This window comes from Gekko japonicus, unplaced genomic scaffold, assembly GCF_001447785.1.
Source record: "Gekko japonicus isolate JY-2015 unplaced genomic scaffold, Gekko_japonicus_V1.1 scaffold1076, whole genome shotgun sequence".
NCBI classification, from domain to species: domain Eukaryota; kingdom Metazoa; phylum Chordata; class Lepidosauria; order Squamata; family Gekkonidae; genus Gekko; species Gekko japonicus.
This window is the reverse complement of record NW_015162512.1, coordinates 52,942-68,584: the sequence shown is the minus strand read 5'-3', so window position 1 is coordinate 68,584 and position 15,643 is coordinate 52,942. Positions and strand designations below refer to the sequence as shown.

General features: G+C 48.5%; 1 protein-coding gene across 1 annotated transcript in view; it reads left to right on the top strand.

Moving 5' to 3' along the window:
* Positions 1-209: 209 nt before the first annotated feature.
* Positions 210-15,643, top strand: part of MON1B (MON1 homolog B, secretory trafficking associated) — a 28,073-nt gene continuing 12,639 nt past the window's right edge. The window contains exons 1-4 of the mRNA XM_015406177.1: positions 210-280; positions 6,100-6,225; positions 9,620-10,078; positions 14,085-14,883. Coding sequence (XP_015261663.1) covers positions 6,120-6,225; positions 9,620-10,078; positions 14,085-14,883 — 1,364 coding nt within the window. The 5' untranslated portion in view covers positions 210-280; positions 6,100-6,119. The remainder of the gene's footprint in view (positions 281-6,099; positions 6,226-9,619; positions 10,079-14,084; positions 14,884-15,643) is intronic.

Genomic DNA, 15,643 nt, shown 5'->3' with positions numbered 1-15,643 from the left:
GCCGTTGCTCTCCCCCGGCTTTTTCCCCTTCTTCTTTTAATTTACGTTACGATCCAGCGAGGAAGGCTATTGGCTGTCGGCTCCAACGCTCCAGCTGGGCGCGCCGCTATTCGCGTTCCGTGCGGCCCGAACCACGCCTCCCTCGTCGCCGCTCGCTCTGGGATTGGATAAAGCGCGTGTCCGTTTTCCTTTGGGACTCACCCCCTGCCACTTCGGGTCAGGAAGTGTGTCTGGAGGAGTCGGCGCTGCGATGCGGAGGCGAGGAGCTTCCGTGCCGAAGGTGGGAGAGGGACCGACGCGGGGACCTGGAGGGAGGAGTGGGCGGGAACATCGGGGACCCCCCCCCGAAAAGACGGGCAGTTAGCAAGCGGGGGGGAACGTCTCTTCTTACCTGGCCTCAGGTGTTTTCTTTCGGGCTGGGCTAGGATTCACGCGGGACTACAAAGAACGTGTGAATTGCCTTCCTGGGCCCGACGCGGGTTTGCTTCATCCCGCATTTCTGTTTCCCGCAGCGGCCAGGTGGGTGCTGTCGGGAGCACGGCCTTCCCCTTGTTTGCCCCGAGCATCGGGTGTGTTTCCTCTGCAGCATGGAAATTGAATTTAGTCATCGTGGCAAAAAAAAAACACCCCAGCCCGTGATAAGTATTCCAGATGGGTAGCTCTGTCTGTAGCAGCAAAATGAAGCAGGAATCCAGGAACGCCTTAAAGATCAGCAGTCCCGCAGCGCCTTTTAGAGACTGAAGTTGTCTTGACGGTGCCAGCGAGGATTCCTGTTTTATTTAGCGGCTGGTAAAATGTACCTTATGGATTGGACTGCTTAGAAAGTTAAAGGGCTACTTGCTGGGGATGGAGGAGAGGACCTTAGATCTTGATCCTGCTTTTCTGTTGACTAAGGGAATACCCATTTGGTACAAAATCCTCCTGGCATATGTTAAAACAGAGTTTATGTTTAAATAAAGTGTTAGTCTGTAAGGTTCCATCCGGTTCATGTTCACTTTGGCTGCAGTGGGCTGGCACAGGCTACTCCATGGAGTAAGGAAGATTGCTCTTGGTGGAAGAGTGGAGTGTTGGGGTTTGACTGCTGTCAATGGAGAATCTTTCAGTGGTGGACGTGACGGATGGAACGATGAGGGAGTTGGGTGAAGAAATGCTTTCCTTTTTGGCAGGCCTGAAACTTGATGTCAAACAATAGCATTGGTTGATTGCATCCCAGGTTCCGAGAGGGGAGAGGTGTTGAGTAAGAACAGGTCTGTTCTTGGAAGTTAAAAGTAGAATTGACTGTAGCCCGGATGCAGCTGCTACTCTGTGCTTTGTGAGCTACTAGGATGTGTCGGTTCAGTAACTTCCATTTGGGTCCTCTGACTGGTATTCAGGAAAAGACCTTTTGCTGTTCTAGACCCAGAACCCACATCATCAGGTGTCAGCATGGCATCACAGGTGACATCAGTGCCATGTGACAGGAAGAGGTGGAGCCCTGGTTATGCTGAAAAGGAATTCTCTGCAGCGCTGAGTGGTCTCTTGTCCTATGACTTCGCTTTCTGCACATGCAAGGAGAAGCAGGTGTATCATCCTCTATTGCTGTGCATGTGCAGTAGTACTGCTAGTAGGGCCAATATAGAGGCTTGCCACTCAACAGGTGTGGCCCTGTGACCCACCTGAGGGTCCTGCTCCATGGGCTGAAGACCAGGGGTTATCCCCCAATGTGTGTAAATGTGACTTTAAGTTAGTCAACAGAAGTAATTTGTCAATTGGTGATGGCTGTGTATGGTTGGCTTTTTTGTTTTGTGGGAGAGAGATGTTGAAGCATGGCATTGTATTGGCATGGGAAAATACTACACGGGCCCAGTCACTGCTGTGTTATGGAACATGTGTGGCATTTTGTATCAGAATGGACGCATGTGTACGAAAAGTAAGTTTGATGGTATACCATATGTCAGTCCTCTGCTGTCTGTCAGGGGGTGGACCTCCCAGTGGCACCTGGGTTTTGCTCACTGTGTGACACAGAGTGTTGAACTGGATGGGCCATTAGCCTGACCCAACATGCTTCTCTTATGTTCTTAACCGGTAAAGCTGCTTGCCCACTGTTGAATTGTTCTTCATGCCGTTCAAGGGAGTTTTGAACAGTCTTCTCTGGGACTTGTGAGTGTCGAGTGGCATTAGGTTCTGAAAAAGATATATATGATTTTTGCCTCAATCTACACAAGCTTGGGAGCTGCGGTGGCTCAAGTGGTTAAGACGCTGAACTGCAGGCTGTGGAAGGTCGGTAGTTCAGCAGTTCGAGACCTGGGTGCCGCATGATGGAGTGAGCTCCCGTCTCTAGTTCCAGCTCCTGCCAACCTAGCAGTTCGAAGGCAAGAAATTGCAAGTAGATAAATAGGTACCACTTTGGCGGGAAGGTAACAGCGTTCCGTGCGCCTCGGTGTTTAGTCATGCCGGCCACATGACCACGGAAACGTCTTCGGACAGCGCTGGCTCTTCGGCTTGGAAACGGAGATGAGCACCGCATCCCTAGAGTCGGATTCGACTGGCTTTCGAGCAAGGGAACCTTTACCTTTGTACACAAGCTTGCTGGAAGGGTGGTAAGAGTTGTTTGGCTTGACTCCTCTTGCTTAGTGATTTCTTGTTGGGAAAGACGTTTTGCCTGAAGCTGCCCTTCCTGGAGTTCGTACCCAGGATGACAGAATGTCGCTTGGTATGTCTATGGGAATCATTGCTTACCACTGTGAGTCGTGGTAATGCTTTCCCTTGTGCTATAAGAACTGAACGTACTGCCAATTGATTTTTTTTTTGGCTTGTTCATCTGTGTGCTACTGACAGGAATGAACATCAGCGTGGAAAAGAAAAGATAAAAAAGATTCTATGCATCCAATAAATAAGTTCTTAAACTTTGCTTTTGTGACAGCCATCTTCTTCCTACTCTACAACTTGACTTCAAGCAGTCTTGTGGTTGTCAGCAATAAGAAACTTGGTCCAGGAATAGCCTTCTAATATCATTTGGGGGCGGGGTACTTTTCTCTGGAACGTCAAGGCTTAAGAGCAACAGGCAGGATTGTGTTGTAGCCATTTACTGCTGGGGGAGACTTACTGGTGGAATGAGCTCCTGGATGACATCAGGGCCCTGCGGGACCTTAGAATCATAGAATGTTAGAGTTGGAAGGGACCGTGCAGGTCATCTAGTCCAACCCCCTGCACTCTGCAGGAGCGTAGCCGAAAGATAGCCCTACAACATACCCGAAAGATGGTCATCCAGCCTCCGCTTGAAAATGTCCAGCGAAGGAGCATCCCCCACCTCCTGAGGCAGACTGTTCCACTGCTCAACCACTCTTACAGTTAGGAAGTTTCTCCTGATATTTAGCTGGTAACGACTCCCTTGTAATTTCCACCCATTGGATCTAGTCTTGCAATCCGGAGCAAGAGAGAATAGATCTGCTCCATCTTCTACATGACAGCCCTTCAGATACTTGAAGACTGCAATCATGTCCCCTCTAAGTCTTCTCTTTCCCAGGCTAAACATAGCCAACTCTTTCAGCCTTTCCTCATAAGACATGGATTCCAACTCTCTCACCATCCTGGTTGCCCTCTTCTGGACACACTCGAGCTTGTCAACATCCTTCCTAAAATGTGGTGCCCAAAACTGGACACAGTCCTCCAGGTGAGGCCTGACCATCGCAGAATAGAGCGGAACGACCACCTCCCGTGATCAGGACACAATGCTTCTGTTAATGCAGTTCCACAGGGCCTGTGAAATGGAGCTCTTCCACCAGGCTTTTGATTAGGAGCCACCTTTCAACCTCGTGGCCCTGGCCCCGACATCAGTACTAACTCAATAACTAACAGTCAGGCAAGAACCCAGATTATTGCGGAAGTTGCTGAGAGATGCTGGATGCTGAGAGGACGCTGCCATCTTTTATTAATACTTTGTTTATTGATGCTTATGTTCCTGAATACCTAAATTTTATATGTTGGGATTTTAACTCAGTTTTCTGTGTTTTAACATATCTTGTTGTTTTAATAGATGCATATATATTCTGTAAGCCGCCCTGAGCCCGCCATGGTGGGGAGGGCGGGATACAAACAAAATAAATAGGTGCAAGGGACAGCTTGCGAAATGATCTTGGATGTAATTGGTAGCCCATGGAACATCCTTCTGGCTTGAGGAGCATAAAGCGGACCGCCAGTCTTCAGAGATGGCTTCAGCAATTCTAAAATGCAGCCCTGCCACAGATAGGCAGGTGCCTAGGCAGCTGCTTGGCTGGCATCACAACAGGAAAGGGGAAAAGGAAATTTAAAAGTACTGAAGCTTTTTGGTTGGGCTGTCAAATTGTAGTCAACTCGTGGTGACTCCATAAGGTTTTCAAGGCGAGAGATGTTCAGAGGTGGTTTAGGTTTACCAAATGTCGGCGGGGGATCTGCAGCTCTTTACAGGATCCCTGCCGCGGGGGACGGCGATATGCAGTGCACCTGCCGTCGCCAGGATGTGACGCTACGCGTCGCTCTGGCAACGGGACTCCAAACAGTGCTTAGCTTCTGAGATCTGATGAGATCGGACTGGCCTGGGCTATCCAGGTCTAGTAAACCTGGATCTTGTAAATCAGCTTTTTAAATAAGCTTGAAAAAGTTACTAGCCCTCATGTGATTTTACAAGACCGTCTTTCCAGGTATACTAATTTTAGTGATTTGTGACACATGGATGGCTTAACTTCTGTGTGGCACATCGCCTGTCATCTCTGTTTATCAGACGTTTCCCTGCCTGGTCCCCTGGAAGCATTTCTGACTTAACAAAGACAGCCAGGCAAGTGGCTGTTTACATGATCAAATGAGTAGAAACAGTTATAGTAGAAAAAATAGAGTTGGTGATGGTCCCTGAGCAGTGTCGGGTGCTTAAGGTTCTTCCTGGCTTTGTAACTGAAGTTTAGAAGAGTGTAGCAGTGGATCAAATGCTGGCCAAGAGTCTTGCCTCTCCCAACATGTTTCAGGTCCTTAAAAAAAAAAGTCTTGCATTCCACTCATCTGTTTTTTAAAAGAAAACCTTTTAAAAGTGCAGATGTCCTGTCGGCACGGTGTTTGTGTGACAGGTTGGTGACGGCATGGGTGCCAGCCAATCGCTGCTGTGCTTAGCCTGCTTCTGTGGCAGCAGGCTTGCAGGACTTCGGCCTTAGAGAGAAAAGTTGCCCTTGGACTGATCACAGTGCCAGTGCTTCCAAATCGTCCCCGCTGCTCTAACAACGTTACATCTGCTCCCCCCCTCGGATCAACAGTTGCCAGCCTCTTCAGAAATGAATCACACGTGAAACTTAGCCTGCGACATGGAGCTCGCTTAACTACTTTTTATTATGTCAGCCTGCCTCCTTCCTTCGCCCTGCTGTACTGTGACTAGAGGCAAAGTGAAGACACGGCCGTCGTGCCTTAACAGCTGTGCAGAAGAAGGCACAGTTTACTTGCCACTGACTGATGAACTTCGCCTGACAACTGTTAAAGAGCCCTATCGTCCGTTGCATCTGATCTTACAGTCACACCCCATCCCCTTTCAAAACATGCGTGCACAGGGAAAGGTGTGCTGGTTGCCGCTGTTGTGTCCCAACTTAAAAGCAGAGAGCATCCTGCCTTAGGCCCCTCCCTCTAAAGATCCCAGGGACAGCCCATTTTTCTAGTTTCATCCTCTTGGGACTAAGCTGTGTGGGTGTGGAAGAGAGTGTGATCGTGATTAGTAACCAGGGCATTTCCTGCTGTCTCCTCTGAGGCATCCCTGCCTGGGCATGTGACCGAGATTAAAGCTCAGAGAGTAGGCGAGTCTGTTGTGCGTTCTGTAAAAGCTCCCCCCTCTCCCCCGGCCGCCACTGGAGGGCTAGAAACTGGCTGGGCCCCTTGTCCCCCCCCCCCCGCAATAGCGCTTTCAGCTTCTGAAATGGAGCATTAGGTTATTTGCCCTGCTTACCGTTGAGTGTAAGGGTCTTAAGGCGTGTTAGGATCAGTGGACTAAATTCTGGTTTGACAACAGGCATTGGGTCTGGTGAGTGGGTGGCACAGCATCTATATCCTGCTTTCTTAATTAAAAAAAAATAAACACCGTTTTCTCATGCTTGCCTTTTGCCTTTGCAGGTTCCCTCCGAGATGTAGAGATGGAGGCAGAAGACCCTGGGTTACCCCCTAAGGGAGGGATGGACCTCCCGCAGGATGGGGTGGATCTACCTGAGCAGAAGATTAGCCCGGGTTCTATGGACACAGGTGAGTGGCTTGGAAGCATCTATTTATTTATTTATTTAATTCAATTTATACCCCGCCCTCCCCGCAATGCGGGCTCAGGGCGGCTTACATAGGGGCAAACGCCAATATAAAACATAATTAAAACCATTTAAAATCCAACAGTACAAAACATTCATAACGAGTTACTGACTAAAGTGCTCTAGGTGTTCTACATGAAATTTCAGAGATGGCATATTTGAACTGTTCAGCATCGTCTGCTCCAGGGAAGCATTGATGTTCCCTCATCCAGGGCCAGGTGAAGATGGAATAATGATCTATGGATCTCGTTCCCTTCCTCTGGGGCGTTTTGATACTTTGGCGGAGTAGGGTGGGGTATAAACTGAAAAAATAAATTACAGGAGTTGCGCGTTGTGAGAATGGGCCCTTTTAATTCTGTGGTCTGTTTTCCTGGGGGGGGGGGGAAGCAAGGAGAGAGTTATGGATGCCCATCACAGCCCCAATGGATACGATACTTTACAGATTGACTTAAGTTTTAAAAAAGGCTTTGCTCCCAGCATTTTGTCTAAGCCAGTTTGGTGGTTAAGTGCGCGGACTCTAATCTGGGAGAACCGGGTTTATTTATTTATTTATTTATTTATTTACTAGAAATAATGCCCGTTGCGGAAATAAATACAACGGGATCTAGAAAGAGGCTCTGGGAGAGTGCTCTGGCTTTGGGCAAACAGTGTCAGTTTCCTGTGGCGACCTCAGCAGGGTTTAATGACAGAGTCCACTGTTTTCTCCAGAGGGACTGATCTCTGCTACCTGAAGAGCATTTGTATGTTTGATTTATCTGTAGCCCTCACCTGGAGAGTGGTAACCATTGTTACCCCTTCTCCTCTCCCCTATGAGGTATGTTATGCAACTGAAAATTCCAACAACTGCCTTGTGGGGGGGGGGAGTTTGAGGTGTGGAATGGACTGAAGTCCAATCAGCTTCCATATGCAAAAGACCAGGTTGTCGCAGCAGTTGTGGCGTGGGCGGGACCCGGGCTTTGCCTTCTGATTGGTGGTGATATATGCTGAGGAGCAGTGCCATCAGCCATACACTAAGGGGAGTGCATTTTAGAATTAGAACTTTGGCACCCACTATTCAATTATACATAAGGAGAGATTGGATTTCTATACCGCCCTCCCAAAGGCTCAGGGCGGTTCACAGGCGGCAAAGCCGGAATCTAAAATACAATAAAACATACAACAAAATACAATATTTAACCCAAAAAACCCATCCTATAACGCGGTGCTGTATCATTCAGCCAAGATTGGAATAACCATCCAGCTTTGGTGGCCAGCTATCTCAGTAGCGTCCCGCTATGCTGTCTATGACTTCTGCCTAGGCATACCTGCCCCACTTTCGTAGGGCAGCCGACGACATACTACCTCGGTGGTAGGATGGTTTGATTCCCTCACTCCTCCACTTGCAGCTGCTGGATGACCTTGGGCAAGCCGTAGTTCTGTCAGAGCTGTCCTTGAAAGGGCAGTTCTCTCAGAGCTCTCTCAGCCCCACCCACCTCACAGGGTGTCTGTTGTGGGGAGGGGGAGGGAAAGGCGTTTGTCAGCCGCTCTGAGACTCCGAGTGAAGGTTGGGGTATAAATTCAATCTCCTCCTCCTCCTCTTCCTCTTCCTCCTGTTCTTTTTCTTCTTCACTACTCAAGGGAGCGTTGAAGAGGCAAAGATAATGGGAAGTATGTGAGAACAAGAGGTATACGTTCTATTTTGCCGTCCAGTCACAGCTGACATGGTGACCCCATGGGGTTTTCAAGTCGAGGAACGTTCACAGGTGGTTTGCCATTGCCTGTCTCTGTGTGACAGCCCTGGAGTTCCTTGGTGGCCTCCCATCCAAGTACTAAAGAGGGCTGACCCTACTTAGCTTCTGGGGTCTGTTGAGATTGGATTAGCCTGGGTATATAAGTAAACGTAAAGGTCTCCCTTGCTCGAAAGCCCGTCGAGTCCGATTCTAGGGTTGCGGTGCTCATCTCCGTTTCCAAGCCAAAGAGCCAGCGCTGTCCGAAGATGTTTCCGTGGTCATGTGGCCGGCATGACTAAACCCCAAGGCGCACGGAACGCTGTTACCTTCCCACCGAAGCGGTACCTATTTATCTACTTGCAATCTCTTGCTTTCGAACTGCTAGGTTGGCAGGAGCTGGAACTAGAGACGGGAGCTCACTCCGTCATGCGGCAACTCGGGTCTTGAACTGCTGAACTACCGACCTTCCACAGCCTGCAGTTCAGCGTCTTAACCACTTGAGCCACCGCAGCTCCTTATTTTATTTATTTATTAGACTATTTAAGGGAAGTTAGGGGGCTCAGCCCCATGCTTCAGAAAAAGTTATCTTTAGGACTAGAGGTTTGGAAGAAAGAGGTGGCTTCTCATAGCTGTTCCGGGAAAGACTCGTGAGCATCAAAGAATATCGCACTGTTATTATTTCACAGCAGGAGGTTTGCATTGGCTTTGGGGTTAGTGAGGTACACCTTGAGAGCTGATGACTAAAAGGTGTTTTCACACGTGTGGAATAATAACACATGTTCAGTGCACTTTGCAAATGGATTTTACTGTATAAATGGCAAAATCCACTTGCCAGGGATCGCCAGAGTAAGAACATAAGAGAAGCCAATGTTGAATCAGGCCAGTGGCCTATCTAGTCCAACACTCTGTCACACAGTGGCCAAAAATACCAGGTGCCATCAGGAAGTGGTGGCGGCTACAAGCATGGACGGCTTCAAAAGGGAATTAGATAGGCATATGGAGCAGAGGTCCATCAGTGGCTATTAGCCACAAGGTATAGATAGGGACTCCGGGACAAGTGGTGCTCTGTCTTCTTGGTGCTTGGGGGGGGGGTCAACAGTGGGAGGGCTTCTTATGTCCTGGCCCCACTGGTGGACCTCCTGATGGCACCTGGTATTTCTGGCCACTGTGTGACACAGAGTGTTGGACTGGATGGGCCTTTGGCCTGATCCAACATTGGCATCTCTTATGTTCTTAGGAGGTCCAGTAGATTGCAAGTTGATTGCAAGTTGATTGAATGTGCATTATTTCGTGTGCGTGAACGCAGCCTTTGAGTAACATTTCGGAGGGTAGCCATGTTGGTCTGCAAGCCCCCAAAATCTTATCGGTCTCTGAGGTGCTACTGGACTTGGAGTCCAGCTTAAGTAATGGAAGCTTTAATAATTGAGTCCTCCTCCAGTGAAATAATTTCCCAAATAGTTAATGGAAGTGGAGGAAGCAGAGGAACATATTTAGCTCTTGAGTTTCCTTGTGGCTTGTGGTGGCTAATGATTAGCTAAAGAGTCTTGCGTTGTTTCATGCACTTGGCAATCTTTTTGTTTTTTAATGTGTGTGTGTGTGTGTATATATATATATATACTTTTTTTCCAGGAGAAGATGAGCCCAGTGTTGCCTTGGATGAGCAAGTGGAGTTACCTGGGGCCCAGAATAATGGACCCTTGAGCGTGGCAGGTGGCAAAGGGGACGTGCAGGAGGAATTAACTGAAACCCGGGAGGAATCTAGTGAGAAGGACTTGTCGGATTCGGCCTCCACGGACAACACTTTGGAGGACTCCAGCGAGTTCAGCCGGCCCATGGTGATGGATGGCGGTCCCCCGGGGGAGGAGGAGGTGGCGGTCCAACCGCGCCCCCCCACGCACCGGGATGAGGACGTGACAGCTGAGAGTTGGCGAGCGCACAGGAAGCACATCTTTGTCTTGAGTGAAGCTGGCAAGCCCATTTATTCCCGTTACGGCAATGAGGAAGCCCTCAGTTCAACCATGGGTGTCATGATGGCATTGGTGTCGTTCATCCAGAGCGGGGATAACTCCATCCGGTCCATCTATTCGGGTAGGTAGAAAGATTGGGGAACGGGCCAGGGTGGTGGGGATTGCACGTGGCCGAACCTTTTTTTCTTCAAGCATTATGCCCTGTAATCATTCATTTTTATATATTTCTCAGCTGCCTTTTAAATTGGGCTAATTCTCCAGGCCATGAACGATGCCTAACCATCTTAGACATTTGCATTTTCCATTGATGGTTAGCAGTGTAGCGTGTATAAATGTGTTGGGACTCTTGGGCCTTAGAGAAAGGGGTTTTTTTGTCAGTTATGGCAACAACTGACCTGTAATAGATGAAGCCATGAGGTGGGCTACACTAAGGACTGTGTGTATGTTGTGATCAGTGTTCCCTCTAAGCTGAGTTAGTGTGAGCTAGCTCACTGTTTTTTAGCCTCTAGCGCACACATTTTTGTCTCAGCTCAGGAAGAATGGCTCCAGAGCAAACTAATTTAGGCAGCAGCCAAATTGCTCGCTCACAACTTTAATGCCAGTAGCTCACAAAGTAGAATTTTTGCTCACAAAACTCCACAGCTTAGAGGGAACATTGGTTGTGATTTCCATACAACAGTAGAAAAGTGGAAAAGCTGCAAAATCTATTGTTTGGAGAATCACATCTTTCATTTAAAGCAAACTACTAGAACCTGCAGTTGTGGAGATGTGTTTGAAAGTGTGAGGGTAATGCTTGGTGATGAATTGCAGGTTTAGGTGTTAAATTTCTGGAAATTTTGAGCCATGGACAAAAATCTTTTTTGTGTGTGGGAAAATTGAAATATTGGGGGGAAATTGAAATGCACATACAAGCTGCTTTCCTGTCAATTTTATTTAGTGGTTAACCGTGCAACATGCGTAATTTATAGCATATATTTAATTTATTTGACATAGTTATTGAATTTAAGGGTTTCTACCCTGTGCTTCCTTAGCACATTCGTCATGATTTTTGTCATCGGAGAAGTAGGGAAATTTTTTAATTGAGAAACTGATTTACAGTATTACTTGGACAGCCAGCATTCCTATACAGGATACCAGAATTTTTGGCCATTACGTTAAATTTAATAATGTTGAAAACATTGCATTTTTAATAATGTATTGTGGTCAAGCGCATTATAGCATATAAATAGTTGTCAAAATTGTTCAGGCTTCAAGAAAACACAGCACATTTTCAGGCATGCTTGTGTCTACAGTATGCACAAGAATTGTTCTCTAATGCTGGTGATTTGTCTTAAATGAAGGAGAAGAAGAAGAGATTGGATTTATGCCCCACCCTTTACTACCCAAAAGAGTCTCAGAGTGGCTTACAATCTCCTTTCCCTTCCCCTCCCCACAACAGACACCCTGTGAGGTAGGTGGGGCTGAGAGAGCTCTTTTGAGGACTGCTTGTGAGAGAACAGCTCTGAAAGAACTTGTAACTGACCCAAGGTCACACCAGCAGCTGCATGTGGAGGATTGGGGAATCAAATCTAGTTCTCCCCGATTAGAGTCCGTGCTTCTGACCACTACACCAAACTGGCTTTCTACACTACACCAAAATGCCATTTTTCATGCTGTACGTTTGAGTAAATCTTTGTCTTAGTAAGAAATGATTCACTCATTCCAAAAGAGAGAGTACGTACGCATTTTCACTGATCTCCGAAATTTCCCAGTGGAATCATGGAAGACGTGGCTACAGGGAGGGATGTGTTGATTTCAACCCACCCCCAGTTTTTTTTTTTCTCCAGGCCATCACGTCTCAAGCTGCAAAATAATTTTTCTTGCCAGAATACAGTTATTCAACACAGTAAAACAGCAAATAGTACAAAAATAGCTATGCACGTTTGAGTAACTTCCACACGCAGCAGAATTTGGATTACTTAGGTTCAACATTTTCATTAAAAATAGGGTTGCCACATTTTGGAAAGCAAGAAAGAGGACATATTTCCCAACTGACTATTTCAAACAAGTGATCACTGTGAGAAATCTCATTTTGAATCTCATTTAATAACACTACGATTTAAGCTGTGATAATTGCTACTAACTAGGAGTATTCCCAACCTTCCAGCCCCAAAAGATGTAATTTTCATCTGTTTTTTTTTTTAAAGAGCCCAGAAGAGGAGAGACACCAAAAAAAGAGAGAGAGGCCATGTTCTCTAAAAATAGGATATCTGGTAATCCTATTAAAAATGTCTTTAACCACACGGCCCTTGTATAATATGTCATCTTCTACAATATTTTAGAGTATCCTGGGTTTTTCCCTCTTAGAGGAAAGGTGGGATTACCGTTTTAAGAGCGATGAGTTGCCTGAACAGTTTATAAAAATAAGTGTTGGCACTGAAATTTCTAGGTTGCTCTAGCAGAAGCCACAGGCTTTCATGCATAACTGCAAGGAAGCGGAAGGTCTTAAGGACAGCTGTCCCCAGGAAGGAAAAGCCTGAAATCTAAGCGTTGGAAGTCGTGTCTAAGAAATAGAGGGGTTAGGATGTGTTGTTCCTGTATGCCTAGTCCCTTTGGGGTGTGCAACAAGATAGTCATAGTCAGGGGTCATTTCGTAGAAAAAGAGGTGCAGGAGCTCATTAGCATAACTCATTAGCATTACTTATTTGCATATGCCACACCCCCTGACATCACCGGAAGTGTGGCAGAAGGCAACACCCACTGCTCAGGCTCCACTGGACTGTTTTGGATTGCTAGCTATTGTGGTGGTGGGGGGGGAACGTGCAGATCTGTCTTCACAGAGGAGGGAGAGCTTGTACCTGAATAAAACTTGGTCTTAAAGGTGCCACTGGACTGTTTTGGACTGGGGGGGCGGGGGCTTTGCAACTTACCTGGCTGCTTCTTGCTCTGACTGTTGGCTGCTGGGAGTAGGGGGTGTGGCCTGTTGCATATGCCCGCCCCCTGGGCTCTTTACTGCTGGAGCTCCGCTCCTGTGCGCTCCTGCAGGAAATGACCCCTGGTCATAGTAGTAGAAAGTGACCTCAAATCACAGCTGACTTATGGTGACCTTTAGGGTTCTCAAGGCAAGAGACGTTCAGGGATGGTTTGTCATCGCCTACCTCTGCAACGTGATCCTACACTTGGCAGTCTCCCATCCAAATATGAACCAGGGCCGACCTGCTTAGCTTCCACGGTTTGTGGGCCATTCAGGTCAGGGCCGTATAAAACGTAGATTCCAGAGGCATCGCCGTGTTAGTCGGTCGGAGCTGAAATAACATAGTCTTATGCCTCAGTTAAATTCATTAGACTTTAAGGTGCTACAAGGCACTCCGTTGTGTTCAGTCTAAAATCCAAAGTCCTTTTCTGTTAGGCCTCTTACCAGGGCTTGGCATCACTCCCTGTATTTTTGCCAAGGCGGTACGATTTCTGTTCCAAGAAATGTCCCATTCTGCGTTGTCATGCAAACAAGAGAAAAGTGCATCTTTTTCCGTGCCTTTGGCATAACTTTTTTTTTTTGCTAGCCTAGGCAAATTGAACACTGGACACTTTAAGCCTCGCTATTTGACAACTGCAAATCTTCTCTGGCAGCTTTTTGGGCATCTGAGATTTATTTATTATTTATTATCTTCGGCTTCTGGCTTTCCCTCCCCTGCACACCAGGGCTCAGGGCAGGCAACAACAGGTGTAGCAACAACAATATTAAAACAGTAAGCAAACGAATCATTCGAACCCAATTTACAAAACAGTTAATGACAACAGTTTAAATCTAATCAGTCAGATGGCAGCACATGGTTGGCACAACTTAGTGTGTCTTCTCTGAGAGGCGACTGCACTTCAGTTGTGTCCGTGGATGTTAAGGTGGTGCTATAACAGAGCTGCGGTGGCTCAAGTGGTTAAGACGCTGAACTGCAGGCTGTGGAAGGTCGGTAGTTCAGTCCGTACCGGCGTCCCTCCCCATGCCCCCTGCACAATCATGTCGTAAACACATCCTTGTTCTTTATCATTAAAGGGGCTTGCATAAATGGGGAAAACGTGATTGTATTGTTTGGGGGGGATCTCGGTGTGCGACACCTGCTGACAGGTCTTTTCCTCGCTGCTTCCCGCCACAGACGACCGCAAGCTGGTCTTTGTGCAGCAGGGCCCGCTGGTGCTGGTGTCGGTGTCGAGCACCCTGCAGTCGGAGCAGCAGCTGCGGCAAGAACTGCTGTACGTCTACTACCAGATCATCAGCATGCTCACCCAAGCCAGCATCACTCGCATCTTCGAGCGGAAGAAGAACTACGACCTCCGGCGCCTGCTGACCGGCTCGGAAAAGATCCTCGACCGCCTCTTGAACCTGGTGGAGTCGGACCCTTGCTTCCTGCTCGGGGCCGTGCGCTGCCTGCCCCTCCAGCCCGCTCTGCGCGATTCCCTGGGTTCTCTGCTCCAGAAGGCGATCACTCCCAATTTGGTCTTCTCCATTCTAGTGGCCCGCAGTCAGCTGGTCACCACCGTGCAGGAGAAGACGGTCATCGACGATTGCCGGCTGGAGCCCACGGACTTGCACCTGTTGCTGAACCTCATCGGGGCGACCTCTGCCTTCCAAACGGGGGAGATCTGGACGCCTATCTGCTTGCCGCGCTTCAACCCGGACTGTTACTTTTACGCGTACATTTCCTACTTGGATGCGGACTGCACCGTCTGTCTCATTCTCCTCTCCACCGACAAGGAGTCGTTCTACTCGGTTTCGGACTGCAAGAAGCGCATCGAGGAGGGCATGAGGACTCAGAGCTACCTGCAGGCGCTCTCGAGCGGCCTGAAGAGCCCGTCCTACAGCGTGGCGATGGTCGGCGCCCCGGACCTCCGGCACTTTATGTACAAGCCTTTGGATATCCCCGATAATTACCGGCAGCTCCCCCAGTTCACCAGGTAAATAGGGTGCTTTTGTCCGTTTATGCTTGCACGTGCTTCTGTTCCTGTTTCTTGCTTCCACCAGGAACTTAAAGCAGCTTACAGGAAGAGGCTTATTTTGCTGTTTGTCCACAACTCCCAATTCCTGGGCTGGTCTTAGATCCACTGGCCAGCTCACTGTGGGCTATAGATGGGGAGCCATTTAGCTTACATCTCTGGTCGTGCCAAGGTTTAAATACCTGTAGCCAGGGGTTGTTTCGTAGAAAAAGAGCTAGGGGAACTCATTAGCATAACTCATTAGCATATGCCACACCCCCTGACATCAGGAGCCCAGCGGTGGACCTGCAAGGCTGGCGGGAGTGCGAGGAAGCCCCGCCAAGGCCCTCCCTGGCCCCAGGCAGGCAGGGGTGGGGAGAGGCGGGGAGGAAGCAAATTTCCCCTCCCTCTTCTCCTGCCTCCTCCTGGCTGAATGAGGGCCGGAAGCGGGGCGGCCGGAAGCAGGGGGCAGGGCTTCATCGTGTGCCCCGCCCCTCACCTGGGGGAACTGCGATCCCCCGCGATCCCCCCTGAAATGACCTCTGCCTGTAGCAGGAAGGATAGCGGAAGCTCAGGCCAGATCTTCAGCTGGCAGCTGTGTTCCCAAGGATCCCCTCCCGTGCTAGAAGAGCCTTTGGCTGTGCCTGTGTTTAAATAAGAAGAAGAGGAGGAGATTGGATTTATACCCTAACCCTTCACTACCTGAGAGCAGCTTACAAGCTCCCTTCCCCTCAACACAACA